This window comes from Dama dama, chromosome 1 (assembly GCF_033118175.1).
Source record: "Dama dama isolate Ldn47 chromosome 1, ASM3311817v1, whole genome shotgun sequence".
Lineage (NCBI taxonomy): Eukaryota > Metazoa > Chordata > Mammalia > Artiodactyla > Cervidae > Dama > Dama dama.
In genome coordinates this window covers 45269302-45285844 of record NC_083681.1, presented here as the reverse complement: position 1 = coordinate 45285844, position 16543 = coordinate 45269302, and the positions used below count along the sequence as shown (strand labels likewise).

The following is a 16543-nucleotide window of genomic DNA, read 5'->3' as shown; positions in this document are numbered from 1 at the left end:
TCCCAATGGACTCACGCTGGCCTGGTGTGCTGGTTGGAGGAGGGCCTTTGTCTCTGTGCAGTACTGGAAAAAGCCACTAGGTGGGAGTCAGGGACAAATGCTGGAAAGTCTAAAGCTCAAGGAACCCTCTTTCTATGAGAAAATAGCTGCCTGCTTCCCCCCATCCCCCGCCAGCCACGTTGAAAGAGGACATAAGCTCCTCTCATTAATGAAGCTGCTGGACAGTGTACCTGAGTCAGCTGGCAAAAAGAATTATTTTCCTTGGAATCCAGTGGACAAAGGGTGGGCCTGGGATGCCTCCACTGCTTGTTCTCCGCCCCTTCTCCTTGGGGGAGGAGACCAGAGGGATGTCTGCTGGTCCTGGGAGCACAGACCTGACCTTCCATTATCAAAGCTAAGAAGCTCTCTCCAGACACCTTTAATCCCAGTGCCTTTTACTGGCGCGCTATTACTTAGGATGGCTCTCCATTTCCCATTTCCTGACCTGTTTTTCAGGCCCTCTCCTAGAGAGTTTTCCTGTACCTTGGGGATTTTGAAAATATTTTTTTTTCCTGGCATAACACCCCAGACTGGGGGCCTTCAGCCATTACAAACTTAGCAGTTTTAATTTTCCTGAATTTGGGAATTTTTTTTTCTTTTTTCTTTTTTTTGCCTTCTTCCAAGTAATTGTACCTTACTAAAATTCTGGAGATCTGGACTCTTTCAGACCTGACTTGAGACTAGTTCAGTCCCTAAGAACCAATGTTTATAAATGAGCAAGAATGTGCAAACACTGGTAGAAGAGCAAATAAATCCTTCCCCACTCAATTTCCTGCTCCGGGCCCAGGGGACATGGTGGGCGATGTTGCCGGGTTCGCATGACCTGAGGTCTGAGCATGTAGACACCCGCCCACCCTCTGCTTGCAAAGAGGGCATGCCACAGCCACGGTGCCAGGTGTCCTTCCCTTTCAGGCAGGTAAGAAGGCTCAGGAGGAGTTATACTTTAGGCAAACTGCTCAGTAGCCTGTGCTCCAAGAAACTTCTGAAAATAGTTTCCTTTTACTCCTCAAATACGGTCATTAAGACTGGCAGGATGAGCATCACTGGGGAGACTGTTAGCAATGCCCAGTCTCGGGCCCGATTCCCGACCTGCTGGGCCTGAATCTGCATTTTTACAAGAGTGCCCTCTGTCCCTGGAGATTCATTATATAGAGAGAGACATCATCCTCACCCGGGGGTCAGCAATCTAGGGTCTGTATTTGGCCTGCTGCCTATCTGTTATTCCCTGAAAGCCAAGCATGATTTTTTGTGATTTCCAGTGATTGATGAGAAATCACAAGAAGACTAATTTGTGATGTGAAAATGATGTAAAATTTAAATCTTACTGTTCACACACACACAAAAAATGTCACTGGAACACAGCCACCCTCACTGGCTTCCACGTTAGCTGTGGCAGCTTTTGTGCTGTAAATGAGAGTCGACTGTAACAAACCAGATGGCCCGCAATGCCTGAAACGTTTGCCATCTGGCCCTCTACAGGCAGAGTGTGCCACCCCTTCTGTTACCCATTTTGGAGATGGGTCTTCATGCCTGGACACTGTGGGCACCTGGGCTGTGGGGCCAGGATGCTGTTGCACAAGCAGGACCTTGCAGCCCAGAGGACCGGTGTCCTCAGGCCATCCCTTCCTCTCCCCAGAGGTAGGCTCACGGTGCAGCGTGCCTGTCGAAGGACATAAGCCTGTATCTGATGTATCAGGGTGTCTTGGCACCTATCACCATGGCCCAGAGGCCAAGGCTCAGCCCTGAGCTGGAGCTCAGGATGCAGGCGAGAGGTCAGCTGACTAGCTCGTGACCATTCTCGGTCCATAGTTGTGCCTGATTCCTGGCCACCAGCAGGAGGAGCAGATCTCAGAACTCCATCCACAGTCATTCCAGCATACAAGGGATTCCAGCCAGATAAGCAGCTCTCCTGAGGTCTCCCCACTGGACCCTGGGATGAGTTCCCTGACGGCTCTGACCTCGTAGGTGTGTTTTCACTCCCGCAAATGATCAGGTGCCTGCTCTTTGCCCTCAGCTGGCTGCTTCATGTTCCAGACAGTAATGAGTTGAGTCTCACTGACCTTGAGTTGCTTTTGTGAAGGCTCTGAGGGCTATAGGGTCACTGTAATGAATCTTATTGGTGTATCCTGTGTGGCCCCTGAAGACTTCTCTCTCCAGTGATGGATCCAGGGAGCCCCTGAGGCTCTGCCTCACAGCAGCACAGTAGAAGTGGGACCACCCCCACCCTGCTTAATAAGGGCAGCCTAATCCTTTCCAAGTAACTACTTAGGTGGGATAAAACCCAGGCTTTCAATCTTTGGGGAGTCATGGATCATTTTGATGATCTGATGAAAACTATTTCACAGAAATAGTGATTTATACATACTCCTAGTGCTTTGTATACATTTTATGGACATAGTCAAGGGTCTGTCTGATCCCCCAAAGCCCCTCTGTGACTCACTGTGAGGAGCCCCTGGCTGGGTGGCCTTCTGAGTGAGGGGGTGCAGCTATGGGTTTGATCCTAAGCCTTTTGAGTGCTATTTGTGGATTGAGTTGATTACAATATAAAATTTAGGGTTTCAAAGGAAAAAAAAGAACTGAGGTAAGAATTGCTACATGAGGGTACCATAAAAATATGTCAAGAATTTAGCTGCAATTTATCTGGATTTCCTCCCTCCTCCTTTCCACCCTCCTCTCCTCTCTCTTTTCCTCCTGCCTCCTGTCCGGCTCCTCTCCTCCCATTCCCTCCTTCCCTCCCCTTCTCCCTGTCCCCTTCCCTCCCTCTCTTCCCCTCCCTCCCCTTCCCTCCCTCTCTTCCCCTCCTCCCCTCCCTCTTCTCTTTCCCCTTTCTCCCCCTTTCCTGCCCCCCCAACCTCCAGTTCATCACACATGAGTTGAGCTAATAGATGAAGTTGGCCCTATCTCTCCTCTCTGAGTCAAGCGTCTTTTCCTCTGGGAAACTCATTCCCTCCAAGTAGTTTCAGGCTTATCTTGCCAGTTTAACCATTTGAGCCTCATCCTTTCATTCAAAGATCATTGAAGTTGTTCCTGTGTGCTAAGAATTGTGCTAGGTGTAGAAACTGTGCTGGCTGTGAATCAGACCTCAGACACATGTCCTCCTGTCTGAAGTGGGAACAGGTGTGGTTGAATACCACAGGGCCGGCAGTGATGTGGGGAGGGGCTTGGGTACCAGGGAGCCAGCCCCCACGGGCAGTGGGAGGCAGCTACATTGCTGCCCAGTCCCCTCTTTTCTCCTCTCACACTGGAACCTTCCAAAGGATACCAGTCTTTCTCCAAGGATGTACAGGCCTTTCCCCATACAGACCCTCAAATTAACTTTGCTTCTTCCTCCCCAGCGCCCCAGAAATACCTTTAATACATGCCATGTGGAAATTCTTCATTTGCCCAGAGCAGGAAGTTGGTTTCAGTTGGTTTGGATGCTGGGCAAATGTGTATTGACCAAATGAAGACTTTTCCAGGTTTTTAGACAGAAAAAAAAAAAAAAAAAAAGTTTTGGCTACCCCTGCAACCTTAGGGATCTTGACTAGCACATCCTGCCCTAGTCCAGGTCAGGGGACCTCAGCGAGTAGGGCCCGCACTGCACTCTGTAACTGGGCCAGAGGCCAGAAGCAGGCTCGAGAGCTCAGGGCATGGGCCGCTGAGCCTGCTTTTCTTTCTGGCCTCTGATCTGGGTGTGTCTCCAGGAATCTACTCCTCCCCCTCGTGCCAGCTGCTGGCCAGAGCCCTCCTCCTGCCGCCTCTGTGTTCTCTGTGGACGGGGCCAGCCTGCGGGGGACTGTGCGTGTTTTCTGCTTTGTCCTCAGGCCCTGCTTCTGGGTTGTGGACAGCGAAGATACCGTGATAAGCGGCATGCCTTCTCTTTAGTCTGGGAGCTCCAGGAAACTCCCTGCTGACCCCCAAGGTGCACTGGGGAGGCCCACGCAGTCACAAGATGTGTGTCTGCAAGTCATTTACGGCAGCGGAGCTCAGATCCCTTGCATGTAACCACAGTTCCCCTTGCACCCACATCAAAGACCGCTTTCATAACCAGTCAGAGCCAACAGCCACACGTTGCGGGCTGGGCAAGGGAGAAAAGCTGTTTTTAAGAGAGCTCTTAAAGGAGGTGGGAGTGTGAAGAGGAGGGGGGCAGCATGTGGGGAGCGCTGGGGAGACCACCCTGGAAAGCCAGCATGGGACCTGCTAGTAGGAAGGCAGGCCCAGCTCCCGTTTCTTCAGGATACTGCCTTCCCAGGGCTCCTACCTGGAGCGCTCGCTAGACCTCACGGACACACGTCTGGGGTGGGGACCACCAGCGAGGCAGGCCTGGGACTCGCTCTTTCCCACCTGTCCCCGTGCAGAATGCGGCCCCAGGGAGCCCCGGAGCGATGGCTGGCTGCAGAGCTCTCCAAGGCGGCAACACGGGATGGTGCCGCCAGCGCCCAGGTTGGCAAACCCCCAGCTGGGCCAAGAAGCCGAACTGGAGCTGGTTCTGAATCTGTTCTTTTTTGGAAACGATCAACTTCCCTCAGGGCACAGTCCAACGCCGGCCTGGAAGAAAAGGGGTAGGCGTGGGCTGCTGGGTGGGGGTCAGGCTGTGTGTGGGAACCAGCAGTCCTCCAAGAGCTGCGCTTATTTTTAGTCCTCTCCCCAGTCCCAGATAAACCAAGAGCAGCTGGGAGCCTCTGGGTAAATGCAGAATGGAGCAGAGACAGGAAACCGGGGTCTCTCCCTAATGAGTTCCAGCCACTCCAGAAGGGGGAAGCCAGACGAGGAATTTTCTTCAGGACTGTTTCCCTCTGGCAGCCTCTGGTATTATCACCAAAAAGAATGTTCCCGTGTGTGTGTGTGTGTGTGTGTGTGTGTTTACAACTCTTGTCCAAGTCTGTCTTTCTCCCCCACCTTTTGCTAGGTTCCCTCACTCTGCAGGCTCTGCGTCCCAGAGCTAGTGCCTGTGTGCGTCTGTGGGGGCGGATACGGGAGCAGCAGAGTCTGGTCTGAGCTGCTGTGTCTCTGAAACCTCTCAGGGCAAGGCTGAAGGACGCAGGCCAGGGATGTGGGGAAATCTGAACACGGCTTGACGTTCCTGAGGGGGAGGGGGCAGAGGCAAGAAAGAGGAGAGAGTTTGGTATCTGGCCAGAAAGAGGGCTTTTTCAACCAAGGAATCTAACTGCTGACATGGGTGCCCAGCATGGATGGGGACATTGATGTTTACAAGCATTTCGCGTGGCTGAAGCGGGTAAGTGACTGACTGCTTTGTGTGGGTCTCCGTTGAGATGAGTGAGGAGAGAGACACTGTGTGTGTGTGTGTGTGTGTGCGTGTGTGCGCGCGTGTGTATTGAGGGGGGAGGTGTTTGTCCAGCGAAGCCCTGTTGCCGCCAAGTTCTCCATGAGAATCTAATTATAGACACTAGGGGAGAAAAGAGTCAGCTGTCTTTGTTTCTCCTCTGACATTCTAGTGAATGAGCCTCTGTGCAGAAAGGCAACAATGAAGTGAGGAAAGTTCCTTATTTTTGACTCTGGCACTTGAACAGTTGGAGGGTCCAAACACCGTGACCAGAGAAAGGCATCCACCGCTTTTTGGTGTGAGGACTCGGAGAGGAAGCCGCTGCCTTTCAACCGCACAGGGTTCACAAGTTATCAGGCTTCTCCCCTGCTCGGAAGTTATCCGGCATGGAGATTAGTCAGCTGTCAGCTGAAAGAGCTGCCGCGTTTCCGGGGGAGGCCCTCGGGAGTTCTGCATGTTTTCCACAGGCCAAGGGTTTGGGTTTCAAGTTGCTCCTGTCTACTCTTTAGGGGGTGAGCTTGAGTGTGTGAGGTGAGCGACTGGGTGAATACTGGGGGCTGGAGTCGCATCCACGTTCACAGAAACCATGCTCTTGCTTTTTTTGTCACCATCTCTGAACTGGCAATGGCAGCCCACTCCAGTATCCTTGCCTGGAGACCACATGGATAGAGGAGCCTGATGTGGGCTACAGTCCATAGGGCTGCAAAAGTGTCGGGCACAACTTAGCGACTAAACAACAACTAAACTGGCAAAGATGGGTATCCATTAATTTTCACATGGAGGCAGGATGTTTCCAGAAGCAGGAAGGGCAAAAGCAGCTGACAGATAAGAGATCTGACATTGTAGAAGAACAGAAGGGACACAAAGTGCCCAGCTTGGAAGGTCCCTGACTCCCACACCCCAACGCTAGGCCTGCTGGCTTCTGTGGGCATCCTCTGCACCTCTCACTCAGCAAATACTTACCCAGTTCTGTACTGGGTGTCCAATCGTGAGCAAAAAAGTAGAACCATTCTCTGCTCTTGTGGATCTTCCATACAGTGCCTGGGAGATGGCAGTTAAACAGTCCCCAGGAAATAAGCCTGAAATTTACAAGTTGATAGATACAGCCAAGAAGAGGGACTGTTAAGTGGCCATCCCAAAGGACTGTTACTGATTGAGAAGGAGTGGTCAGGACCCTCTTTGTGGAAGTAACATTTCATTGAAAAGTGAAGTAGAAGTTGGAGTGAGTCTGGTGAAAAACAGGGTAAAGAACACACGTCTGAACTCAATGATGGAGGGGAGACGTGGGCGGGTCCCGGAGCACACAGGACGGGGAGGACGGCAGGCAGGGTTGTGGGGTCATGGTTTGTATAATGGGAGACTTGCTGCTTGGAAGTGGCATGAGATACGTTGAGGGATCTAATTTGTATTTTAAGAAAATTACTCTAGCTATGATGTGGTGTATGGTAAGCTGTGCTGCGAAAAGTGAGGCAAATGAACCAAATTAGCTCAAGGGTTTGTTGGGATCAACTAGTACAAACCCCTCATTTAAAAAAGCCCAAGAGGCTAAGAACCTCATAGCTATTAGTGGTGCAGCCTGATCTTCAACCCTGTTCTCTGTCTCTCAGTCCAGTTCTCTACCCTCATTTCTTCGACCAAGTATGTAGAAAATTATGGGTTTAGAACCCAGCAGGAATCCTGTTTGTGCTCAGCCCCTGTCCAGCTTTGGAATGGGGTCATTGTAGCCACCAAAGAGTGTGCTGAGGTGACCAGACATTTTGGCAAAGATTCACATCATTGTCTTAAGAACTGTAAAAACCTCACTGAAGAGGTTTTGGAGGAGATAAGAGGTGCCCTTCCCATCACTTCGTCTTTATTGTCCTGTATCCAACTGAAGTTCTTTAACCAGGAGTTCTTCCAGCTATGATGTGCTTGGGATCACGCCATGTCCCAGCTGCTAGGATAGATGTTGTACCTTGTGCAGAAGTTCTGTCTGCAGAGAAATGAATCCTGCATGTGAAGCAATGTAAGAAGGCCCTTTCTGTCCTGAGGCCCAGGTTGGCAGCTCTGGCTCCCGTGGAAGGAAGGGAAGCGCTAGGTGAGGAGACTTCAGGCCCTCCCCCATAGGTGACTCATAGCAAAACATATTTTTCTTCTAGTTTTAAGGAGCATTAAAAAAAAAAAAAAAAAAAAAAAATATTAGATATGTCATAGGCAGTATAATTGATATCTTTCCTATTTTCTACCTGAAACACTACTGTCAGATTCTTCTTTTTAAAATCCCCTTTTAAAAAAAAACAACAAAAAACAAATTCCCCTCTATCCTGTGACCCCGATTATAAGCCCAGGACTTGCCCTTAGTCTGAATGAGAAAGCTCAGTTTTCTGCCTGGTGGGCTTTAAGACATTTTTTTAACCCAGCCTCAACTTACCTTTCACTTTCACCTTTTATATCTGCTCTCACGAGCTCCCAGGTGCACTCCCTGCCTTCTCTGTCCTTTGCTGACCTCATCCCTGTTCTGCACCTGGTGGACTCCAGCCCGAGTCTCTAGTACTTTCCATTTGCCTGGCTCACCCACCGCTTCTCACGTGCTTTCTTAAGTCTCATTGGCTTAGAGAGCAGGTTTCTCTTAGCCCAGGTTTTGTTTTCTTTTCCCATTTGGCTGCGCTGGGTCTTCATTGCTTTTTTGTTGTTGTTGTTGCGTGGGCTTTCTCTAGTTGCAGTGAGTAGGGGCTACTCTTCTTGTGGTTCTCGGGCTTCTCATTGTGGTGGCTTCTCTCGTGGAGCACAGGCTCTAGGCGTGCAGGCATCAGTAGTTGTGGCACGCAGCTTACTTGCTTTGTGGCACGTGGAATCTTCCCAGACCAGGGATTGAACCTGCATCCCCTGCATTGGCCGGTGGATTTTCTATTCACTGCGCCATCAGGGAAGTCCTTAGCCCAGGTTTTTGAAGGTGGAAACACGCTCTCTCTTTCATGTTCCCATGCAGAGGGGGTGGTTGCAGCAGAATAGGTACCTGGATGAGGGGTGACCTGGTAGGAGCATAGGAACACTTGCTCTTGTACCAGTCCAAGAGGGTAATGCCTCAGAGCAAGACAGTCTTTGAATTTGGAAGCTCTAAGGGAGAGGTTTACGGCCAAGAATGCACTGAGATAGAGGAAAGCATTTGTGAGAAAAGAGACATTGTCTTGTGGCCTTTAGGGGATGGGATACTGCATATTGTTTTGGTTAAGAACATGCAGTTTGCAGTAAAGCCTAGGTTGGGCTCTTGGCTTTGCTGTGTGATTTTAGGCAGATTACCTCAAATCTTGGATTTCTCCATCTATAAAATAAGGAAGATAAAAGTGCCTGCCACATACAGGTTTTATGAGGATCAAGTAAGATAATGCATGTCAAAAGCTTAGCAGAGTACCATGCACAAGGGAACATTCAGTAAAAGTTAACTGCTACTGGCCATAACTGGGAAGGGAGATCTTGAGCAGATGGGATGTTTGCTTCTCTCCTCGGAGTGCATCTTAGGCCATCATCCCTTCCACTTAGGGCCCCTTTCCACATTCTAGGTCAAAGTCTCAAACCAAAGCCCTATGGGATACAGCTGGGACCTGGCCCACTGTGAGTAGCCGGAGGCCCCGGTGGGTACTGCTCTGGCCAGCTTGGCTATGGCTACTGAGAGAAGGCTGACCAGGGCTGGGCCTCCAGCTCCTTCCCCAACAGGCAGAGCCCTGGGATAAGGTAATCTGCCACGAGCATCCAGAGGGCCTCCGCTGTTCAGCTGTTTGGTTCCTGACTGACTCGCAAACAGTTCACACCTGCCCTGCTTTGAGATCAGTGTCTCTAACCCACATAGTCCTGAAAGAGCCTCTTAAAATAGCTACAGGCAGGGCCCGTGGGGTTCACCCACTGCCCCCTGAGCAGGAGCTTTTTCCCAGGAACAGAAACCCCAGCACTTGTCAGCATCTTCACACTGCTGCTGGCTTCTAGAAATCTGTTGAAACTGAATTCCAAACTAAAGTCACAACCCTGTCCACCACCGCCCCCCCTCCCAAAAAAAAAGTCAAAAATGGAGTCACCTTGACTCCTCCATGCAATTGGCTTGGGTTCTGTAGTAGAATGTGGAATGAGGTCAGACCGTTAATGTAAGACTTTTTTCTGTGTCATCTGGTGCTCAAACGGTTGATCCAGTAGCCTGGCCACTTGGGCCAGAAGAGCTGGGAAGACATCCTGGTTCCAGACGTTGACTTGTCTTGCTGTCAAGTCAGACTGCAGTGAAGTTGAAGTAGCGGCTTCTGTGACAGCTGCTCCTACTGGCTAAGAGCACAGATCCCTGCGTCCAACTCCTTGGGTTCATATCTCAGCTCTGTGTGACCTTGGACAATTGATTAATCTCCCTAATATTCAGCTCTTTTGTTTGTAAAATATGGATAAGTAGTTCAATGTCTGTAAAGTGCTTAGAAAACGCTTCATAGGTATTACGATGATGGTCACCTTGGCCACAACTGACAGCTGGTTATTCCAGAGTCATGTGCCCAGCCTTGATTCTGGACAGAGAGGTATTTTCAGACCAGAAGGAGGGTGACAGTGGGTGTGGCTACCCAAAGGTTCTCCTGTGCTTGCTTAGTCCTTCAGTCGGTCCAACTCTTTGTGACCCCATGGACTATAGCCCTCCAGGTTCCTCTGTCCATGGGGATTCTCCAGGCATGACTACTGGAATGGATTGCCATGCCTTCCTCCAGGGAGAGGCATGTCCCCTGTTCTAGCTGTCCCCAGTTTCCCAAGGGTACATCCCATTTTTAGCCAATGCACCCAGCGTACCCACCCATCATATTCCCCAATATAATTTAGGAGCTCAAATTCTGCCATCTCTGTCCACCAGCACCTGTGACTCCTGTGTACCAGCCGTTTGAAGAGGCCCTCATGCCTCCTTCCCAGCTGGGTGTAAAGTGGCATCATACCAGCGTCATTTGCTGAGTAGCTTGCAGGTTCTCCAGAGCAGTGCAGCCACTGGCAGTTCTGTGAGCTGGCAACAGCACGTGGTGGCTGGGTGGGGGGTGTCACTTGGCTCCTTCCTGCATTCTGCGTCCACCTCATCCCTGTATCAGCTCTTTCATACTTTTCCATCAGTCCCCTACCTTGACCCCCTCTCACTTGATGTCACCACCTACTAAGAAATTAGCCACATAGATGAGTGTCTCATCTTCCTTCCCCTTCACCACAAAATGTAGCAGTGTTCACAACCATTATTTATTAGCTTCCTCTGATTTCACGGATCAAGAGTCCCCTCTCTTTGCCAAGGCTATCCCAGTATCCTGTCCTCCTGACCCAAAGCCGTTCCACATCCTCTTGTTCTTTGATTGTTTCTTCTGTTTCTTTACTCTGCCCTGCCTACTTGTCCCTTGTCCTTGGCAGGAAATGCCTCTGTAATTCTTAGAGAAAAACAAAACTCTCTGACTATGTTCTTCTTTCTCTGCTGCCTTATAGGACTTACGTTCCTTTCACCATCGGGAATCTTGAAATCGAAAGCAGGCTAAAAACTCACCATCTGCACTCCTTCCTGGTTACTTACCCCCAAACCCACTTCACACTGGCTTTGTCCCTAAGAAAGCTTTCAAAGTCCTTCTGTAATGTTCTTATCACCTCTAGTTCCCAAGCAACATTTCTCATTCATTTTCCCCAGAATTCATTCCCATCTGGGCATCTTGTAGGGCTAACAAAATTCTTGTGACCAAAGGACCAGCCTCTTACTTTGGCCTTTACCTACTCCCATATTCTCCACCTATGGATCATTCATGCCTGTTTGATTCTTGGATTGTCTGAACCTTCTATCTGAAGGGCCAAGAAACATCAGGCAGTTTACTTCTAATGATTCCAAGTGAATCATTAAAAGTCACAGTGCCCCTGCTAGCCCCAACCCTGGCACCTGATGCTGCCCGTCTCTGACAAGTGTTTCTAATAATCATGAATTAGGTTTGGAGTTGGCAAGATGAGGAAAGAGCGCTACCCAAAGAGGCTCCTGTTTTTATTCTGCTCCTGGATTTAATATAACCCCTTTGCAAGATACCAGCACACTTATAAATACCACTTCTACAGTCAAGTGCTATAGGTTCCTTATGCATCCAGCCACGTGATCAAGAGAATTAGCAGAGACTAAGCTCATGCAAGGCTGCTATTTTGGAACAAGATCTTGGTTAATCAAATGCATTCCTCTCTCTTCTCATTCTACTTTACAGGATGATCAGTTACAAGCCTTCATGCACATCACACCAGCTCCTTGATTGGAAAGCTTACAGATAGTCTTCAAGACATCCTTTGTTTTCTGTGTTAGTTCTGGGAGACCAGAGTAGCTGAAGGGTGGCAATTGGCATGGTTTCATGAATAGCCTAGCTGTATCAGGAAGACTCTTTCCAAAGGTGCTGTTCTCTCTTCTCCTGGGGGAATTCCTTCATTGTTTTCAAGAGAGTCTTTCAAGTGAGGACTCCACTATAAAGTCTCTCCACTCCCTTGAAGGTATCATCATTTCGTCCATCCCCTGTGCCCCTGCTGCTGGCTTATCACATCTAACTGTACAACTACAGAGCTTCTTCAAGGCAGGGACTGCCTAGCACAGAGCATGGCACCTCATAAGTGTTCAGGAATATTTGAGTCACTGAATAGATAAGTGAATGAAACATGATTGCATAAACATTGGTTGACCCCATATTTAATTTGCCGTTTGTGAATTTTGCTTTGCTCTTCCCTAATGGTGAAATATTTGATAGTGACGACCCCACCAGCAACCCTCAGTCACCTCTTACAAAATTGCAGCCAAGGGCATAAGGAGGTCAAAGTTAGGATAAGATCTCTTGTTGGACTCCTGGTAGCTAAGGATTTGATTGTGCTCTGTTCACACTGCATTTCAAAGAAGCTCTGTGCCAAAGATAGTGGATTGGCTTAGCTGTTCCTTATCTAGAAAAAGTGGTTTTATAATAACTCCCAGAAGGCCCTTAAACTCCTTAACCAAAATATTGAGGAGAGGTTTTCCTTTTTACAAGCACCTGCCTGCACTCATTCCATTTGGCTTCCTTGCCTGTTACACCTGAACCATGTAATAGGAATTGTAGCTTTTATGATCTAGTTTTTATTTTTAAATTTTTTGGTTTCCCCTTTTTAATGTGTAATTTTATTATTTTTTAATTTATTTTTGGCTGCACTGGGTCTTCGTTGCTGCACGCATGGGCTCTCTCTAGTTGAGGTGAGCGAGAGCTACTCTCCAGTTGAGGTATGCGGGCTTCTCATTGCGGTGGCTTCTCTTGTTGCAGAGCACAGGCTCTTGGGTGCCCAGACCAAGGACTGAACCAATGTCCCATGCGTTCCAAGGCAGATTACTATCCACTGGACAAGGGAAGCCCCCTCACCCTTATTTTTTTAAGGTCTACACTTTCCAAGTTTCTAAAAAGCTTGATATGTGAGTGGTGGTCCTAAGCTTGAATTATAGCCTTTGTGACTTTGACATCTCCCTGGGCCTGGCAGCCATGGCTCCCTTGAGATGGGTTTTCTGGATTTGATATGATCCCCTTGACTAGACAGCCTGGAAACATGACTGGAGCTGTCTCACTGGCGAGCAGACTGCTTTAGGCTTTTCCCACACTCCATGCCTGCATACCAAATGATACCCCCATGCGACCTCTCCTCCACCCCACCTGACTGTTCTGGAACCAGCTCTTTCCTCATATTCAGTGAGGTGCCATGCTGACAGGAGGTCCCCTAGGACATGCCCCCAAAGGAATGCTGCAGAACTGCCCTCACTCAACACCCCTGAGAATGTACCAGAGCACAGGAGGAAGGCACACCCTCCCGGCAGAGGCCAGCCAGCCTGTGAAAGAGTCAGACTCCTGGGGATTCCTCATGGCCTGCATCTGTGGCACTCACCCCCGCCAGAACTCTGCAGAGACCTAATATGGCCATCCCTTGGCCAAGCTACTCAGTACAATGGAGGGACCAGGCCAAAAGTGAGCAAGCACTGGGGAATCTGACTGGCCACTAGAGTCAGAGGGTGATGACTCTGAGGAAGCTGCCAGGGGCTTGGCTGGGGGGTTCAGCTGGAAAACTCATGTTTAACTAATTGACCTGAGTTTCAGATTGGAACAGAAAAAAAAATTTAGGTATTTATGATCGGTCATTATTAGCTATTGAAATTCTCTTTGTGGTGATCATAAGCATGTATATAGCACCGAGGACTTACGGTAGTAGGATGCTCATAGAAAAGAAAGACTGTGGCCATGTAGATATGACTCTGAACGTGGGCACGTTTTCAGGGACAATGGAAAGAACAGGTTCTCAGCTGTTGGCACAGGTTCTCAGCTGTTGGCACCGCAGGCGTGATTCCAGAGCTCTTAGCTAACAGTGGGTTCTGTGTTGTTCCTTAGGCACTTTGTTTCTTTCCAGCCCCAAAGCATTTGGGTTATTGTTCCCTTGGGTTGTTTGTTCAGCTCTTTAGATACTTCATAGGTGTCTATGGGAAATGTTGCCCTTTTTTTGTTCTCTTGCGCAAAAAGAATGAGTTAATTAAAGCCGTCAGTGCAAGGGATGAGCTGTGTCTAACTACGTTTTGGTCTTTTAGCTTAAACAAAGCCATTTAAATGAGTTCCATGTTTCCGCGATCATTCAAAAACTGTTTATATTACACAGAGGAAGCATCAGAGCATCTTGCTCAAAAGAGCACTGCACATTTATTCCCACACGTCTTTGTGTTTAATGACCTAACTGACCCTCTCTGTCCCTCTGTGAGGTATGACTTCCTCTATTTAAGCTTGAGATGAGGTGACCTACCTGAGCTTGGGCATTGGTTAGTGCAGCCCTGCCTCCTGATTATTCCCAGCTGCCATTCTGCACAGGAGGTCCTGCCTTTTGGAGGAGGAGGCTGTCGGAATTCTGTACATGAATAGGGAAGCCCCGTCCCAACAATCTCCCCAGAGACTCCCCTGCCTTGAAGTCCAGATGAGCAAAGGGTGGGAGCAGGGAAGCTGCAGCTTTCAGACCTGGCATTTGTACAGCTATGTAGGGCAGGTTATTCTTTCAACATAACTTCTTAAACATGTTGTTAGGTATTGTATGTTCTTTTTTTTTTTTTTTTTTGCTGTGCTGGGTCTTTGTGGTGGTGCGTGGGCTTCTCTAGTTGTGACACATGGGTTCTGCAGTATTCAGGCTTAGTAGTTGCTCCACAGCACGTGGGATCTTAGTTTCCCGACCAGGGATTGAACCCATGTCCCCTGCATTGGAAGGCTGATTCTTAACCACTGGGCTACCAAGAAAGTCCCTGTTTTTGTGTTCTTACTGCCCTTCATTTATTCATTTCCCATCCACCCTATGTCTTTTAGCCCTACTTTAGATTCCTGTTCATTTTTGTTGTGTTTAACGTATTTTTCTTTGTTTTATCTCTGCTCCACACACATCTAGTTGATGCCCATGGGCCTAATGCATCTTGTATTATTCCCTTCTTAACCTTCTTGCTCTACTGGAGAGGTAAGAATGGAGGCAAACAGGTAGTAGACGTAAAGTCACCTGTCTCACACATGAAGGAGAGTGGGTGCCTCTTTCTTCCCCATGCATCCCACACAGACACGCCCTGTGCCACAGAGCACATCCGTTAGCCCTTGATGATAATCCTGGTTTTAGCTATAGTTGGCTCCGAACTGACAATTCTTCCTTAACAATTGCCAGTTCAAGCAATTCAGGAAACAGTAGGCAGGATCCCTTTGTAATTCAGTACTGTATCCAAGTAGCAGGAATGCTTTCTAGTGAGTGTGTTTCCACAGGAGTAAATTTCACTTACTGGACTGGTCACCATCTGAGACAAATGCTTTAGCCAGGACTTTGGTTGCCTATAACTGAAACTTGGTTTGAGCCACTACAGGCCAACAGGGGACCAACAGGAAGCGCAGGGTTATATCATTGTCTTTGGACAGCAAGAACCAGGGTGAGAATGCCACCAATCTCTTTCTTGGCTTTCATTTGTGTTTCCATGAATGCTGGCTTCCTAGCTGACTCCTGTCACAAACCAACTTCCTCCACTGGCAACCTCAGAAGGCATGGCCACTGACAACCTCAGAACCTTCTAGCACAACTGCTACCATTTTCTGTTCCTCAGTTTAAAAATTCAGAGGAAGGATTCATCCATCCAACCTTCGCATCAGAGGCTGGGAGGGGTGAGAAAATCTCCAAGAAGATGGTAGCCCTCACCTGTGCCAAATAGTTACAGTGAAGGTAATGATTCCAGCCTGTTGCTTTCTCTCAGCAAGAAAGCAAGAGGGAAACTGAGGGTTTTGTTTTTGTTTTGTACAACTAATGATGCAGGTTTGGGGGGGCATCTTAAATATCCTCTGATAACTCACCCCTAATAAAAATGAAATACCCCCAAGATACGGAAAACCCGTTATTTCTCAAGTCTGCTAGCATCCAGCTCTTGGTGCGTGAGGAACTTAACTAAGAGTAAACCCCTTATTCACTGACCCATGGAAGAGGTAGGAGGCAGGACTCAGATTAAGCTTTGTGTAGCCCCAAATGCCCTTTCTATAGAGACTCTGTTCATGCTGGAATCTTGGTGGTCAGTCCTATGCTTCCTGGGCCCATACAGTCCTCTCTCCACCCTCCCACTTCTCTCCTAATGACTGAGGCTGATTAGCTAGCATGCTCAACTCCATGACCCCCAACCATAGATCACCCTGCATGCCTGCTTCCTCATTGTGAAGTCTGTCTCTTCCATTCAGAGATGGCTTAGAACATAACCCCATTATAGGCTGTAGACTGCTGGAGCTGTGCCTTAGGCCTGCCCAGTCCCAGCATCAATAGTATGTTGGGTCTTCTAGAAAGAGAGCCACAGCCTGTAGGAGTCAAGGCGCTATATTGTCTCTGTTCCTGAGGACTCGTCAGTGTCACTCCCAAGGCCTGGGAAATACTTTTTTTTTTTAATTGAAGTATAGTTGATTTTATAATGTGTTAGTTTCTGTTATATAGCAAAGTGATTCAGTTATATAGATACAGATATTCTTTTTCAGGTTCTTTTGTAGGTTATTACAAGATTTTGAACATAGTTCCCTGTGCCATACAGTAGGATCTTGCTGTTTATTGGTTTTATGTACACTCATATATGTATGTTAATCCCCAGTTCCTAATTTATCCCCTCCCTGCCCCCTTCCCCTTTGGTGACCATAAGTTTGCTTCTATGTCTGTGAGTCTGTCTGTTGTTGTTCAGTTGCTGTCATGTCCAACTCTTTTCAACCCCATGAA

The 16543-nt window shown here is 48.5% G+C and overlaps 1 protein-coding gene across 8 annotated transcripts in view; it reads left to right on the top strand.

Annotated features, from left to right (window-relative positions):
• The window catches only part of PPFIBP2 (PPFIA binding protein 2), a 159789-nt gene that overhangs the window by 65886 nt on the left and 77360 nt on the right, over positions 1-16543 (top strand). The window contains exon 1 of one of the 8 annotated variants that reach the window (XM_061148157.1): positions 5068-5254. The exons of the other annotated variants lie outside the window; for them this stretch is intronic. Coding sequence (XP_061004140.1) covers positions 5207-5254 — 48 coding nt within the window. The 5' untranslated portion in view covers positions 5068-5206. Of the gene's footprint in view, positions 1-5067; positions 5255-16543 lie in introns of those variants that run through there. 8 annotated transcript variants of the gene reach the window in all.